This window comes from Phyllostomus hastatus, unplaced genomic scaffold (assembly GCF_019186645.2).
Source record: "Phyllostomus hastatus isolate PE091 unplaced genomic scaffold, TTU_PhHast_1.1 phas_contig_98, whole genome shotgun sequence".
Taxonomy (NCBI): Eukaryota; Metazoa; Chordata; class Mammalia; order Chiroptera; family Phyllostomidae; genus Phyllostomus; species Phyllostomus hastatus.
Genome location: NW_025333999.1, coordinates 9658145 through 9674713, shown reverse-complemented (window position 1 = coordinate 9674713; position 16569 = coordinate 9658145). Strand labels below are relative to the sequence as shown.

At 61.0% G+C, this 16569-nt stretch overlaps 1 protein-coding gene across 4 annotated transcripts; it reads right to left on the bottom strand.

Annotated features, from left to right (window-relative positions):
• Positions 1–3762: 3762 nt before the first annotated feature.
• Positions 3763–16075, bottom strand: PDLIM2 (PDZ and LIM domain 2). Of its 4 annotated transcripts, XM_045853471.1 has the most exons (11): positions 15920–16058; positions 14981–15106; positions 14434–14528; positions 13626–13777; positions 11604–11673; positions 11345–11496; positions 11132–11210; positions 7501–7589; positions 7133–7278; positions 5338–5455; positions 3763–4337 (listed from the first exon to the last, which is right to left on the bottom strand). In XM_045853471.1, exons 2-11 carry the CDS (start codon positions 15042–15044, stop codon positions 4160–4162), a joined length of 1143 nt encoding a protein of 380 aa, XP_045709427.1. In that variant the 5' UTR covers positions 15045–15106; positions 15920–16058; the 3' UTR covers positions 3763–4159. The 4 variants fall into 4 exon arrangements, with proteins under 4 accessions (XP_045709427.1, XP_045709423.1, XP_045709425.1 ...); XM_045853467.1 differs by lacking the exon at positions 14981–15106 and having other exon boundaries at positions 15920–16075; XM_045853469.1 differs by lacking the exon at positions 5338–5455 and having other exon boundaries at positions 15920–16062.
• Positions 16076–16569: the final 494 nt, after the last annotated feature.

The window sequence follows — 16569 nt, the reverse complement described above, 5'->3', positions numbered from 1 at the left end:
CTCTTCCTCACCCAGGGACCCTAAAGCTGGGGGCTGGGTGGGACTGCAGGACTGGGGAAGAAGTGAGCCAGGGAGTCCGAAAGGAGAGAGGCCTGGAGGTGGTGCAAGCGCAAGCGGAACAGCTTCCCTTTCCTCATTCCGGCCCTCTCCTACCCACTCCACCCCACGACCCTCGCTCGTCCCAGGGCCTGAGACGGGCTGGGGAATCAGGCGGCTGCTGAAAGAGAGAGCCTGGTGACCAGATGGCTGGTGGCCTCTAAGGAAACCTCAACCTCCTGAGGAAGGTGACCTGGCTGGAAAAACCCCAGCAGAACCCAAATCCCCTGGAAGCAGACCAGGGAGCTGGTGGACGTGCAAACCCGCACCTGACCCTGGGGGGCGGGGCTGGGTGGGCCGGAGCTGGCGCCTGGGAGGAAGTGGCTGTTCTCTGGGAGGGAAGGATGTCTGCCCGCCCCTCTGCTCCTGGCTCCTTCGCACCCTTTCTCAAACACCCTACACAGGAGCTTTCATCAGAGAACCACAAACTACAAGATTCTAACTTTATAAGACCATGAAACAGGCCGACAGACATGCCCAGGAAAGGAAGAATGGTAGCCAGGTGCTTGTCTTGCCAGCTGTTCTTAATACCTGCTTGTCAAGCCAAGCAAGCCCCTGCCCAGTAGCCCTGGGTCCTCTGGGCTAACCCCTCCTGCCCTCCTGGCAGGCCTATCCTGGGCAGCATCTGCTCCCCATTCCTCTTTCTCAGACACAGAGAGGGAAGCAGAGAGCACTGGGCCTGCCAGGAACTGCTTTGTGCAATTCAAACGGGACGTGTGTACCAACCCCCCAGGCCCCGCTGGACGCCCCGCCAGCCCTCCCGGGGAAGGAGGGTAGGAGGGCTGGCCAGTCCCATGGCTTCCTCCCTCCAAAGCGAGAAGGTGGGGAGGGAAGGGAGGGAAACTTTGCCAGATCTCGCCCTGAATTTGGAGAATGTGGGGCCAAATTCCAAGCAGCAGTCTCCTCAGTGACTCTGGGCAGGAATGCATCTGAACAGGAAGCCAGCCAGCAGGAATGCAATGTCTCAGCACAAGGCTTTGTGCGGCCTCAAAAGAAGAGGCCCCCTCCACACCCCCCCCAATGCACACTCCCCTCCAAGCCATGTCTTCCCACCCCACCCCCCAGGCAGATATGCCAGCCCCCTCGTGGCGATCGGGGACACCTTGGGGGGTGGGGCACACACTTCCTTCCCATCTGCCTTCTGCTGCCCTGCCTGGCAGTGTGCCCTCACAGGACCACCTCTGCGGCCGCTCCTTCACCTGACAACTGCAGGACAATCATCTCCCCATGGGACCACCGGCACAGCCGAAATCCTGGGGGCAGCTCCTGCCAGACTAGAGATGGCTGGGAGCCATGGTGCCCTTCCTGGGTGCCCAGGAGGCTGCCTCTGGTGCTGGAGGGGCAAGTGCACCCCCACCCCGGACAAGCCAGAAACCCAGAAGTCAGGCTCTGGGTTCTTTCAGAGGCCCCCTCCCCTTACCAGCTAAGAGCCCCCAGACCAGTCCCTCGCCCTCCCTGCCTTTGGTGTCTTCATGTATAGAGAGGGTGACAACAGCAGTGCCCACCCAACTGTGACGATTGGACTCACGCACGTAAACCTCCCTGGCACTTTAGTTATCCAGCTGTAGAACTTCGGGAGAGTCCTTTTCTCACCTCCAATTGAAGGGGGCAGTATCACATGCTCTCTCGGGCCACAGCTAACTGGAATCTGTCACCATTTCTGAAGTTATTCTCCCACAGGCAGAAGACATTAAAGAGGGCACCGCACTGTGCAAACTGCAGTTGCATGACCGGGTGGTCTCCCTTGCCCCCTGTCTGGGTCAGCCCCAGGCTTTTGTACTGACAAGTGGGGTTTGGCTACTAACTCCATCTTCCAAAGTGGTTCCCCCCTGAGCTCCAGCTGGCTGTGTGGCTGTGGAAAGCTCTGGAACTGAAACCTGCAGAGCCCCTGGTAGGGGAGCTGGCTGCCACAACTGGGGAGGTGGATTTGAGCTTGAACCCACCCAGCCTTTGAAAGGCATTCAGCCACTGGCAGGCAGGCCAACCTCGCAAGGGTCTGCGCTCCCCATTTGTCTTTCTCTGCTCCCAAGAACACCGCTAGCACCAAGGGGTTTGCTACGTAGGGGTGGGGGTCTCGCCGTATTAACATTCCAACCCACCCTGCTGCTTCCAGCTTGTTGCTGCGCTGCTTAAAATGTTCCGAGTGTCCCAAGAGCCTCCAGGTGAAGTTCAAACCCTTTCTCCCAGCATTCAAGGCTCCCATCTCCCTTTGCAAACTTCTCTCAGTACCTGCTTCAGCCACTGCCCTAAACTGAGCGTTCCACTTGCACCTGCCCCCTCACTGGGCATTTCTCTCCTCCACTCATCCAAGTCCTATTCATCCTTCCACACAGATGGCCCCTGCGCATGGGTGTTCTACATTAACTCTTAAGTGCTTACTGTCACAGAGTGTTATTTCATTCACACAGGCTCAATTGCTGCCACTTGACTATTATGTTCAGGAAAGCAAAAACATGCTACCTGTTTCTGCTTTCCCAAACCCAGGCATTTCCAGAGGGGCGGGTTCCACTTTGGTTAGCATTCTCCCTGCCACAGGCTATACCTGACACTAGGTGGCGCCAAGGTGGCTATCCCCCTTAAGCCCAGACATTCTGGCCAGACTGACTGAGCCACAAGAAAGCCTTGATCTTTTCTATGAAAATAAAGGCAGCCATCCAGGCAAAAGGTGAGACAATTATATAAAGGTGTAAATTATATCAACAGGTGCCTGAGGAGGCAACACAGTCTGTGCCAAGATTCCTGCCAAAACGAGCCAGATAGCACAAAGCACTCTCTGAAGCCCAGCTTTGATCTTTTCTGTGAAAATAAAGCTGAGGCTGCTGCCCAGCCCTGACTTGGGGCAGAGTGAGTCTGGAGCACCCAGGAGCACTCAGCAGCACCCATGCACCTTTCTGAAATGGATTAGAACAAAGGTGGGGGCAGTGACTTAAGCCAAAAATCTGGCAGGGTCCCCTGCCCCCACCTCAGCTCTAACATATACCCCCAGGGCAGGTGTGCCAGCACCAACCATGCAATATATATATATAATTTTTTCTCAAATCAACCACCAATGAAGCCAGCAGGGTCTCCCACAGAAAGGAGCACGCAGACCCCTGAGGTGGAGGCCCTTGGTGGGGTGACGGTCCCTCAGAGTCGGAGCTCTACTGGGTTGGCCCCTCCAGGCCAGGCCTACCCACAGCCTTGTCCCAAAGTGATTCTGGTGACCATATTCCTCCAGTGAGTACAGATAGCCTCAGAGAATGCAGGTGGGACTTTGGCTAGGGTTCCCCCTCAGTCCACCCTCTGGGTGAGCCAGTGGGCTGGGCAGCTGACCCATGCCCGGTGGAGCTGGGGGCTTGGACAGCCAGTGGTGGTGGAGCAGGAGGCAGTCACTTCAATGGGCCTGGGCAGAGGGAGCAAATCTGGGGCCACCTCCATTCCTCTGCTGCCCGCCCTCTGGCATCCCTTCCCCTCCCAGAGCTTGAGGTGAGAAACTCATTCCTGTAAAGTACCAGGGATCATCCCAGCAAAACAGGCATCTTCACCAAGGATCCAGGAAGAGCAGGATCCTCAGCAGATAGGAGCAAGGGGGTTGAGGGAGGGGGAAATAAGAGGGGGGAAATAGGTAAATAAAGCCTCTCCACCCACTGGTAGGGAGAAGCCAGGGCAGGAAAGAGGGGCAGCTACTTTATTTTGTCCACGTATGTATGTTTATGGAGCTCACATGTCAGAAACTTTACACGGTGAATACCGTCAGCCTGTGGCCCACCCCTCTCCTAATCTCCATAGTGGTCCAACCTCCAACCAGCGTAGCCCCTGTTGCTCGGGAAGTCCCTGATGCAACATCCACCTCAGGCTGGTGCAGAACTTGTCCAGCAGGGGGAGCAAGGGTATCTAGCAAAGGCCTGGGAGGGTGAGCCTGCCCTCACCTACCGCCCATGACAGGACCCTGCTTCTGGCCCCAGCCAGCAAGGAGGAAGAGGACCCACCACCCACCATCGCTCTTCCATGGCAACTTGCTGCAGGCGCGGCCCTGGCTCGGGGCGCCCACAGAGTCAAGGGCAGGCTGAGACCACAGCGACGCTCAGGCCTGGGAGTTGAGGGTTTTGGGCGCTGAGTAGCGCTGGCGGGCATGCTTCTCGCAGTACAGCTCATCCCCCACCCAAAAGTGCCCCCGCATCTTCAGGTTCAACCCGCAGTCCGCGCAGGTGTAGCAGCCGGGGTGGCGAAACCGCCCCTCCTGGATGCGCACGGCCTGGTTCCTGCAGGAAGGAGGTGGGAAAGCCATTAGCCTGGCGGGGGTGGGGGTGGGGGTGGGGTTAGGAAACTGGAGCAGCAGGCCTGACGCCCCCTAGAGCCCAGAGGCAGGGCCTGGGGAGATCCCCAAATCTCAAGACACTTGATTCCCCAAACCTGCCCTTAGGAATCTCACTTCAACAACCCCCACCCCCAGGACCCCTAATTCAGAAAAAAAGTTGTTCCTCCCCCGACAAACAGCAGGTAAACTCCATCCTGAACCTTCTGGACTGTGATGGAGCAGTGGCTCTCCAAGCGCAGTCCCAGCACCAGGACCAGCAGCAGCACCACATCACCTGAGGACCCTCTGGAAATGCAAATTCTGGGCCCAGGAGTGTACAAGCCCGCCCGGGCGTGTGGCGGGGGATGGGGGTGGGGTGGGGGGGGTGCTGCTGCTCTTGGAGAAGCAGGAAGTCAGACCCTTTCCTTCTGCCAGCACAGCCACGTGGGCAGTGTCCCATTCTGCAGATGGACTGCTGAGGCCCAGGGAGTGGAGGGATTCCAAGAGCGAGCCAGCTGACCCTCCACACTGCTCACAGAAGAACTTTTTCCAGGGGGGGCCTTGCAGCAATTTTTCAGAGGACATGGCTGCATTCTAATACCACCCACTGAGAAAAGTAAACACACCTCTGGAAAATCCATCCCATTCCAACGGAGGTGCAGGGGGTGTAAGAGCAACATTTTCCGGGAGGAGCTGCCTCATCTAGAGGCAGATCTCCAGCGGCTGGGAGATTATTGGAGAGAAATCAAACGCAGCAGTGATGGGGAGTGAGGAGCAGATACCGCAGGAAAAATCCAGCTCAGGCCTGCTAAGAGGACTGACCATCATCCACAGAACGTCTTATGGGTCCACTTTGTCAGTGAGCTCCTCCTGGTCCCCTGAGTGTCTGTTGGATGCCTACTGCCCCGGAGAGCACCCTGTCTCTGCCCACCCCCCCACCCGCCTCCCATGCCGCCAACACTCACGCAATGCTGGTGCTGCACTTCTCACATGTGTGGAGCTTGGGTGGGGTGGCCAGGGCCCTGGAGGTGGGCAGGGAGGACTGGGGGCTCAGCGAGCTGGGCAGGAAGGCAGGTGTGCCACCTGGGAGGGGTGAGGGCAGACAGACGCCTCAGAGCTGGTCCATCCCAGCCGCGTCCAGACTGTGTTTATGCACGCGCACTGCACCTGCCGCAACACGCTGCGCTCCAAGGACACACGCACTGACAGGAGCACTCACGGGTGGGCCTCTGGGGTAACGCTGGGCGTGGGGCACGGGGAAGGGAGCGGTGGTGCCAGAGGCTTGGCTGAGGCTGGGCAAGGGTAGGAAGCACACCCGGGGCTGAGTTTGCCGGAACCGGGGCAACAGGCCGGGAGTGTCTGTGTGCCGCGTCTGACACAGCAGGCCACACAGACGTTTCCCTTGCGGTGGCCCAGTTATGATGACAGTAATGGTCAGTAATGACAGGTAATAACAGCACCGTGATCCCTTTGTACAGATTCCAAAGGGCTCTTCTGTGCATTATCGCAGCTGAACCTTGGACTGCGCTCAGAGGAAGCACAGATGTTGGGCTAGAAGGCCCCCACTTGCAGCCCGCTACGCTGCTGAGGCTCCAGTGGTGATGTCACCGTCTGTCTGCACTCTCCTCAGCACTGCCTCTCCCAGGCCCCCTCCAGGGGCCCACCAAGGCCCTGGGGTCATGATGGATGAGACTGGCCCCCAACCTTCCACCCTGGCCCCTGCCTCTGTGAGCACCCCCAGGAGATAGACATCAGAGTTGGAACCAGCCACCAAGTCTGACTGTCCCATCCTCTCGCTCCCGGATGCTGCTGCCCAGGCCGGGCCCTCCCCATCCTCCCCCCACAGGGTGGCGGTCCCCTGCCCACCCCCACCGCAAGAACTCCTGCAGCAGCGTCCAGTTCCTTTGGAACTGGGCAGCCCTGTCAGCCCCAATAAACAGAGCTCCTCACGGACAGACAGGGACCTGACCACCCTTCATTTCCACGCTCGCTCACGGCCAGGCCATCGGTGGGCACAGTGAGTGTTAGGCCAGAGCCCAAATCGTCTGCCCTGCTTGCTTCGGCAGCTCAGGCACTGCCTGGCATTCACCGGACCTCCCGGGTGAAGCCACTCCTCAGCCTGGCACGTGGAGTCTCGCAGCCAGGATGTAACTCCCACAGCCAACCCCCCCACCCCCCCACCTTCCTGCTGCCAGGCCCGCTGTCCTCGCTCCCACAGCCACAGGCCCTCCAGCTGCCAACCTCCACATTCCACAGTCTCCCCTCCGCCATCTTTCTGCAAGGGCCACATCAAATGCCTCTTCCTCCACCATGTCCCCTTGGAAACCCCACTACCTGCCTCTGTTGTTCCCTTGGCACTTTCCTGACCCCAGCCTGGATCCCTGAAAGCACCCCTGGCACCCCTGCTAGACTGTGAGCTCCTGCAGGGCAGGGCCTGTGCTTTCAGTGCCCTTCAGTATCTGCTCCCATGCCGAACACTCAGGAAATACCAGCTCACACTGGCCGGACAGCTCAGTTGGTCCCAGCATCATCCCAATAGGCCAAGGTTGGGGGTTCAATCCCTGGTCAGGGCACATACAAGAATCAACCAACAAATGCATAAAAGTGGGACAACGAATCAATGTCTCTCTTTTTGTCTGTCTGTCTCTCTCCCTCTTACTCTCAAATCAATGGGTAAATAAATTTAAAACAAAAACTAGCTCAATAACACGTCCACTCAGAGCCCCGTACCCGAACCACCCTGCCCCCTCCCCGTCCCACCTCTCTCCTCGGCCTCCAGGGCCTCCTGCAGGAGTCTGAAGGAGCTGGACTGCCGGGGCACCGCCCGTGCCTCTCGGTTCTCCTGCAGCATCTTGAAGACCTCGGAGTCCTCTTCCAGGTGGTGGCCTCCCCGCTCCGAGTCCACACTGCAGGGATGGGAGGCAGGCAGGAGTGAGGGTCCCTTCTGGGTGTCAGGACAACAAGTTTGGGGGCAGGGAATGGGTGTCCCGGGGAGAAAGGACTCTGGCCAGAAGAATGTTGCCTGGGTTTAGAGAGGCGGGGACCCCCATCCCTCTCCGGGAAGCCACTCTGTCTCCTGTCCCTCCCAGCTCTCCAAGATACCCCCACCCTCCAGGGCCCACTGGTACCTGCGCCTGGGGCTGGCTGTCCGGGGGCCCGGGGAAGGCGGCAGCACCAGCACAGCTGAGTCGCCAGCGAGGCTGGGGCCAAGGCCAGCCTGTGGGAAGGAGAGGCAACAGGGGAGGAGTCGGCGCCTCTGGCCAGCTCACCCAGCCGCGGCCAAGGCAGGCTGTTCCCAGGCCCGACACCAGAGGGCTCTCGGCCCTCGCTGACCCGGAGGCCCCCTCCTTGTCCCCCTCCACAGGACCATCTCACCAGGGCGGCCCGAGAGCCAGGGTACCAGGGACTGCGTCCCAGAGGGGAGGGTGGTGCCACAGAGCTATGGAGCTGTGAGGGTCCTGCAAGGGGACTGGTGGGGGAGGGGAAGCAGAGTGAAGACCAAGGGGTGACAACCAGCTCAGTTCAGACAAAACACAAATCCCTCCGTTATCACAGGCCATGTGTTTGGAAACACGTTGCATGTTGGGGCCTGGCTCCTCCCAACAGAACAAGCAAAGAAGCCAACCCTTTTGCTGTAAGGAAAAGGCAACATGAACGGGAGGAGTGAAGGGGCCAAGACCCTCTTGGAGTCAGGGCTGGCACTGCCCGTGGCGCCTCTCTCCATACACACTGGTCCCCCTCCTGGGAGGGCCAGCATCTGGCCCGGCTGCTCCTGCCCCTCGCAGCCTTGGGAGCCTGGCCAGGTCGGGCCCACAGCCCCGCAGCAGCGCCCAGCAGCGCCCCTGCCCCGGTGGGCGCCAGCCATCGTGGCTCCCACACTCTCCTTCCACCTCATGTTTCCCTGCTGCTGGCTTCCTCCCCATCCTGCTGCCTCTCTGTCCCATCCCCACATGACCGCAGGCCTCAGAGACCCCAGGCCGTGCGGGGCTGAGGGCAGGTTTCCTGGGAAGCCGTACTCCCTCTTTTAAAATTCAAAGTCAAGAACGAACTATGCGGTGAAATGAACAAACTGCATGAGTTCTTTAGCTAGAAGTGCAAACATCAGAGTCTCGGGAAGACAGCCTTAGACCCACACCGCCTCTCCCACAAGCCTGCATTTCTCTGCTCTCAGGCCTCGGTGGGAAACGTCCTACAGGCTGGGAGGCTGCATGTCAGAAGGGCGAAGCCGCTGCTGTGGGAGGCAGGGCTGGGAGTCCACGGCCCGGATCCCTAGCGCCCAGCTGGTGCTGTGTGGCCAACTGAAGGATGGTGAGGAAACTTCCTCGGAGTGACGGCCAGTTACTCAAGAACGATGTTCCATCTGGCTGTCCCAGACAGGCCGGCACGTGCCCTGGCCAGTGAGGAGGGAGGGCTGAGATCCGGCCCAGGTTCCTTCGAAAGCCAAGTCCTCATGCCGGCCGGCCAGACGGAGAGGTGCCGTTCTCATCTCACAGCGGCTCGCCAAGGCTTCGGCTTCTCAGGAGGGGCAACCTCTGGTTTCCAGAAGGGCACCATGAAGGAAGGGCTGGCGGTGCGCTGCACCTGGGACTCACTGCGGCCTCGCCCACTCGGGAGCCAGCAGCAAGGTGGCAGCCCCAGCGTGAGGGGCAGGAGCGCCTCTGCAGCCCCTCTGCCCTCACCCGGGGCAGGCCACCTCTCTCCACCTCCTTTCCTCTCAGTCACATCGGGACGGGACACCTGCCTTCACAGAGTGGACCTTTCCTCTCCAAGTCCAGAAAACCTGCTGGTCTGCCTATCAGGAGCTGCCTGTGGCCAGCACCCCTCGAAATGTGTTCTCGGGGAACATGGGGTGTTATAAGTGAGTGGCAGGGAAGGGGGCAGGAGAAATTCTGCAGCTGAACACGTTTAGGAGATTAACAGCATTAAATTAGGGCCTGGAAGGTGCCTGCTGCTGCATCCCCAGAGCCCAGAAGAGCGCCTGACACGGAGCAGCTGCCTGGGAAGTATGTGTTGAAGGAATGACCAGGGGCCTCAGGGCAAAGCATGGGCCTCAGAGAGCATTAGGTCTGGGTCTGAGGTGCAGAGAGAGGGAGGGGGCTCATCTGAGGTGACATAGTGGGGTTGGGACTCACCTTTTCCTCCTACCTCTCCCTGTCACCCAGCCTATGGCTTCCCATTTTTTTTAATTTATTTATTGCTTTTTAGGGAGAGAGAGAGACATCAATTTCTTGTTTCACTTATTGATGCATTCATTGGTTGTTTCTTGTGTATGCCATGGCCAGGGATTGAACCCACAACCTTGGCATATCGGGACAATGCTCTAACCAACTGGGTAACCAATGCTACCCAGCTAGAGCCAAGGGCTCCTCTTTACCATCAGCTGGGGCGGTCCTCAAAAACACCGTGCATCCGCTCCCCCGGGGCTCCTTGAGACAGCGTGGTGCCCCCACAGCCCTCCTCTGTCTGATTCAGTAGGTCTAGGCTGGAGCCTGAGAATTCGCATTTCTAACAAGTTCCAAGGTCCTGCTGCTGGTTTGAGAGCCACTCCCTATACCACCCAACTGTTCCCTTTGCCTGGGTCGGGGGCACCATGAGGAAGGGGGCCAGGAGGCCCTGGGACAGGCTCTACCACGGCTGTCCCCTGCCCCTGCCCATCAGCTTCTGCTTCCAGATGGTGCCAGCAGAACGCCCAGCACGCCTTCGCAGGCCGCCCCGTCCACACTCATCTCTCCCCTCCCAGAAGGCCTCCTGCTTTTATAATTAAGACCATACTGTTTAGTGCTTAATTGACCCAAAATTGTTTGGTGTGTTTGTCTTATCTCCACAGCTACATGTAAAACTGTTTAAGGAAGGGGGTCTCGGGAAACACATCTCCATGCCCATGTGTCTGGCAGGCCACTGGGCAGGCCCAGCATGGGTCCCCGAGGAGCCCAGAGTGTGTGGCCCCCGGAGGACCCCACCCCTTCCTTCGGAGCGCCCAGTTTCTAGTGCCCTCCCCTCGCCGTCCCCGAAGGCCCTGCTTTCAGGAATGCAGACTCAACCGGAGTCAGGCTTCCAACAGCTGGGCCTCATCACCTTCACCCCAAAGGCTGGACATGCCCCCCAACTCTGCCCCCAGCAGCTGTGGCCCAGAACTGTTCGCTGCCTCAGCCCCTCACCTCACCACCCACCCCAGCCCCTGGAGAGGAGAAATACCACCTGGGGGGGTTAAGCTGTCACCAGTGGACATGGGACTGGGGGGGGACCCAGGGGAGGGAGGTGGGGTGGGGCGGCAGAGAGTGGGCCAAATGCCACTTGAGGCAGAACCACAGCCCCTGGCGGTGGTTCCCTGGGCCGGGCCAGGGGACAGAGAGGGGTGGGGCGGTGGAGCTGGGGCAGGCACGAGGCTGGAGTGGGGAGGAATGTGCTCAAGGGGTGCAGCCAGAGCCAAAGGGAACCATCCCAACAACAGCAGCAAAACTATGTCAGCCCCGGCCCAGGAGAAACACTCAGGAAGAGAGGCAGCCAGCAGGAAGCAGGGAGGCAGCGGCAAGTGGGAGAGAGGAGGTGGAGGCAGAAGGCCACCTGGGACAGGCGGGCAGGGCTGAGCAGCCAATGCGACCCAGCAGACAGGATGGCCGCCTGGCTCAAGAGAGGGGAGCAGCCACTGCTAGGAGACAGAGGCCAGCCTGCCCTAGTGACATCAGCCATCTGCAGCCCCACGGGCACCACTGACACCAGTGGCTGGGAGAGGCCCTCTCCTCCCTCCAGGACCCTCACCTGTCGGCTTCTGGGGTGGCCCCCATAGGACAGGTGGTCAGCAGCGGTGAGTCCCGGGCTATACGCCAGGCTCTGGAAACTGGGGAAAATGCATCATGTGTGAGTGAGCCAGGCACTCCCTCCAGACCGCCCAGGAAACAGAAGGTGCCCCCAGGGTCCCCTGAACACAGCTACTGAGGCTTTGAGAGGCCTGGCCTGGGCCTGGCAGCTCACCTTCGGCTGATTGCTGCTTCCCCAGCGAGAGCAGGCGGGCTGGTAGAGGGCTGGTTGCAGAAGGGGCTGTATGACCGGGGGCTGGGGGAGGCTGGGCTGGAGCAGGAGGACCGGAGGGAGGACAGGCTGTCAGTGTGTGTCCTCACTGAGCCCTGTGGAGACAAGGGTGTGAAGAGTGCTCTGCCAGTCTCCTGGGCCCTGTCCCTCAGGCCTCCCCCTTCCTTTGGGGCCTGGGTCCCAGCTGAAGGCACCATCCCACCTGGAAACGGGTTGCCAGCACCTCCAAGAAGCTTTCCCCGTTGGTCTGCCCAGGAGAGGCAGCCTGGGACCTGAGGAGAGGACAGAGGAGGCGCGGGTCACGGGGGCCCTGGTAGGGGCTGAAGATTTCAGCGGTCCCCACACCAGGTTCTCAAGACTAGTAAGTGAAATGTCTAAACCATTCAGGCAGTGGGTTGTCAACCTTTAACTTGACCAAATGCAAACCAACAATGATCACCAACAGCCACCATTATTTCTTAAAAGAAAGGACAGTTTATCACCAAAAAGTAGAAAGGACATAATTTCCACAAAAAGTTCCATAAATTCAATTTTATTTAAAAACTCCTCACACTTTCCCCTCCTACTTTTTTTTTTTTTTTTTGCATTTTATCCAGACTTTGTCGCTGGTCAGCATCAGTTTGTAGATCGATCTGGGGGGAGATTACTGACCTCACAAAGTAGTTCTTCATCTTTCACTCCTGGGAAACTGAAGCCCAGAGAGCGAAAGTGAGTGGCCCCAAGTCCTACAGCCCAGCAGTGGCTGGGCCAGCTGCCCACTGTCCCCCACCAAAGGCCTGCCCTCCCCCAGCTCCACCACTATGGCCAGAATGCCTTTGAGAGAATCACTCTGGCCCCTTCCGCAGGCTTCTCCCCAGGGAACAAAGGCAGAGCTGCCCCCTCCCCCACCAGGCAGGCAGCCTCAGGACCTAGGGACCCACTCCCAGACAACCACCATGGCAGTCAGCAAGAGGCACCCCCCTCCCCCCAGCTCCCCAGGGACCCTCCTCCAAAACCCCCCCAAAACAGCCCAGCTGCAGCCTTAAAGAGCCCTTGAGGGCCGAGAGCTGGCAGAGGAAGAGCGCCTGCCGTGACCGATCCCGCTACACCATTCCTGGATGTCTGGCCACTTCTCAAGAGGTCAGCAGGAGCCACAGCCACTACACACCCGCCAGCCTCGCCTCTCTGGGGAGGGTGTGGGGTCTGAGTGAGGGGCTGGGCTTCGGCTCAGGCCCTGAGCAGAGTGCGGCTTCCTGCCACAGGGCTCTGGGTACCTAAAAGGTCTGGGGGGGGGGGGGGTGTTGTTTACAGGGTATCGAGTTGGGGGAGGCCCGGCAAAAATGAAGAGACAGCCACGACCTGCCCAGTGTGGAGCTGGAGGCCTGGGGGTACTCCCAGGTCCTCCCCCCTGAGGGGCTGTCCCTCCAAGAGGGACCAGAGAGGAAGTGATGGCATCAGCAGCTCCTTGCCCTGCCCCCGCCCCACTCTGCAGCCTCTTGTAGATTTTGGTCCCCTTCCCAGATGCCATGAGGTACTCCCCACCCTCCTCCTCTAGGTCCAGTTCCTGCAAAAACTCTTGAGCCAGAGTGCAGGAAGGAGTCCCAAGAAGGTGCTGGGGCCGCCAGAGCATCATGGGAGGCAGCAGGCCCAAGGGAGGGCCTGGCCATGGGGGCTGGCAGGGAGGCAGGACCGACAGGTTCGAGGGCTTCCCTGGCTGGGGGAATCTCCCAGCATTCCTGTCCTGTGACTCACCAAGATGCCTCACCCCGGGGAGTCACCTGTCTCCCCACCCCCCAGTCCAGGCCTCCAGGCTGCAAACCCCACTAGCCCCAAATCAGCCTTCGCCAGCAGGGCCCAGAGAGACAATGGAGGGAAGAACAGAGGGGCTCTCTGAAGAGTGAGGCCCCAAACTCCTCACCTCCCCGCCACCAAGCCCCTGTCTGAACAAAGGTCATGCCCTTTTGGAGGCAGGAGCCCTAAAGCCCCAGCCCAAGGCACACCTTTCCCCTCTTCAACCCACTTCATGCCCACGCCCTGTGCCCCACACACTTGGGAACCAGTCAAACCCGGCATCCAGGTGGCTGATGCCAGCCTGCCCTGCCTGTGGCTACACGCCCAGCCAGTCACGGGGACACCCTCAGCCCACCCTGCTGCAGGCCGGGAGCCCCGGGCGGAGGGTGGCCAGTGCGGTGGGCTGGCAGGAGGGGGAAGTGTTCGGGCCGGCCCAGCAGAGTGGAGGGCTTACCGGTCCAGCTGTAGCCGCAGGGGCGAGGGGCTCTGGCGGATCTTGCTCTGGGCCTCTGCTTGGAGCATGCCCTGTGCGTTCTCCCCATTGATGGCCAGGATAATGTCGCCAGGCCTGAGGTCAGCAGCCTCGGCCTTGCCCCGCTCCGTCACCTGTCAGGTGAGGAGAAAGCAGTCTGGGATGCCCTGCTCAGACGGCGGCACCGCTCAGGCAGGGAGGGAGGAGAGGGGTTTTCCCTCTGTCCTGCCCAGAAACACAGAAGCTGGTTTGCACCAGGCTGCCCTGTGTCCTCCTTGAATATCATCCTCCCTGCCCTTTGGCATCTGCCCCACACACACCAGCTAAGGCCCTCCAAAGCCGAGTGGCAGCCCAGCCCTCCCTACCCAACACTGGCATTCTAAAGGGGGCCTCCCAAGGACCATGTGATGACTAATTTCAGGAACTGTGCTTAGAAATACTTGTGGGTAGAGAGCCAATGGCACCTCGCTGGTGGCCGTCAGCCGGGCCTGGGCCAGGAGCAAGCCGCCGAGAGCTCGGGGCTCCTGTTCTCAGAGCTGCCCCAAGCAGATGCCGGCAGGCCTGGGATGGCCACCAGCAAGCCCCTTACTTGGCCCTTTCACTATCTAGAAGCCTGTCTCTACCTGATAACCACATCCCATGGCAATGGGGCCCTGGCCCTCCCTGGGCCAACACTCCCAGGAAGCAGACCTCTGGGCCCAGAGCAAAAAGAAGGTGTCTGCAGGGGCCAGGTACCCAGAGCAGACCCTAACTCTGGGGCACCTCCTCCTCTCCCGGGACTGACCCTTACCTTGGTCACCATGATGGGCATGTGGAAATCCCTGCCCCCGGTGATACGGAAGCCCCAGGGCGCTGGCCCCGCCACATCCACAGTCAGCGCCATGCCTGGGGAAGAGGTGGGCGGAGAGGACGGTGTAGGTGCAGGACAGAGGAAAAGGGAGGAAAGGGGACGACAGGTCCGAGCAGCCGTGAGGGTCTGGGGGTGGAGGTAGAGGAAGTGACCGCCTCCCCGCCTCCCCCCCTCCCCCGGGTTTCACTTTTCCCACCGGGGAGCCAGGACTCTGAGGTCCCCTCTGCTGCCTCCAGGACAACAGCTGCCTGGAGGCAGCTGTCAGACAGGGCCAGAGAGGGGCTCGCTGGGCACGGCAGGAGGCGGCCTGAGGGTGGCAGGGGGTGTCAGCATTTCCTCCTCCCCCTCCTCCACCACCAGGGCTAAGTCCCACTAGAGCTTGCTTCCTGTCCCCAAAACCGATGACACACGGCACTTCCTCCTGCTCTGGGGGAGGGTGGCACTGTGGGAACAGAGTGACAGCAAGGAAGTGGGCGGGGCCACCCACCAGCCAAGGTGAGGCCAGGGTCTTCAGAGGGGCCTCCTGTGACCTGCCCAGCCCTTGGCCACATGGTCCAGCTAGGCAAGCTTGGGCTTCCCACCTCCAGCGGGGGCCTGATAACCTCTGCACAGCCTGAAAGAAGGGTAAACTCATCTGCCGAGTTGGGCACACCCACACCCTGGCGCTGGCCAGCAGGGTGAGCTGACTGATGCTGCCTGTGAGCTGGGTCCACAGGCCCCCCATCCACTGTCCCCTCCACTGGGCAAGGGAGTGTCCTTGCAGACACGGACCTTGTAGGATTTCCGGAGCCTCTAAGTCTGGAGTAGGGGCCAACCCAGGCGGAAAGCTGTTGTGCCAGACTGGGGCACCACCCTGCCCCGCACCCCTGGAGCTGCCCCTGGGGAGGCCAGCCACGGCAAGTGCGGCCCAAATCTATCCAAGGGACGCCAGGAACACCTCCAGGAGTTAATGAGCCTGTGGAGTGCCCGCTGGGCCAGTAGGGCTGTCTGCCCTCTTCCTGGCCCTGTGGCTTCCCCTTTGCCCAGGTCCGGCCTCTGTCCCTCCCTAGGCACCCAGGTAGGCGCAGGCCGCTCGCACGCCTTGATTCCCGGACCTTTGAGCCGGCCAGTGGACTACGCGCTGGGTGCAGCCAGGAGGTGCCCAGCCCGTCCACCCCGCTCTCCCAGTTCCGGCTCCCTCTGCGCTCCCAGGCCAAAATATCCGCGGGCCGGGGGCTGGAGGAGGAGCGCCCGGGACAGGGAAGCCGGAGGGCTGGGGGTCGCCATCCTCGAGGCGAGGCTGCGGGGTGGGGCTGGGGGTGCAGGAAGGGCCCGGGCGCCGAGGGTCACCCCGGGGGCGAAGGTGAGCAGATCCCGGTGAGAGCAGGGAGGCCACCGGCCGCACGAACGGTGCTCAGGTGGACGCGCTCGCCTGGCCTCCGCTCACCTGTCCAGCTGGGCAGCCGCGTCCGGGAGGCAAGGGAGGGAGGACGAGGAGACGCCGCGGCTGTCGCTGCAGCCGCCACTGCCGCAGCCTGCCCGACTCTGTGGAGAGCCGCCCGGGGCTCCGGGACCTGCCTCCGCCCATGTGATCCCGGGGCCGCCCCTGCCGCCGCCCCGGCAAGGGAAGCCGCCTCCTCCACGCAGCCCGGCCCTGGCGCTGTCGCCTGGTCCGCGCCCCCTGGGGGGACGGGAGTGATGAGTCTCGCTAGAGTACCCTAGAGGCTGCAGCCGCTCTCCTCGAGGTGCCCGGTCCCCCTGACTGACCCCCGAGTGCAGGGCAGGCGTTCTGGTAGCGCTAACCAGCCCTGCTTCCCAGATGGCTGAGCCTTCCCAGGCCTGCTGCCCCGCCCCCCTTCAAAGGAGCCCTAGAGCAGCCCCAGAGGGCCGGGGCTGGGGAGGGCTGGCCTGGCCTGAGGTGGACCCAGCCGGTCTGTCTGCTTCAGGTTCCCACGCCGGCACAGTGGCAGCCCGACACACGCATCCCAAACTAGGGCCGCCCGGCCACCTTCCCGAGGTCCGCGCTCTGCGATGGTGCAAAACCCCCTGGCAGACGCAAGGGAGCCTGCTCCACTCAGGGAGACTTGCCAGGTGCAG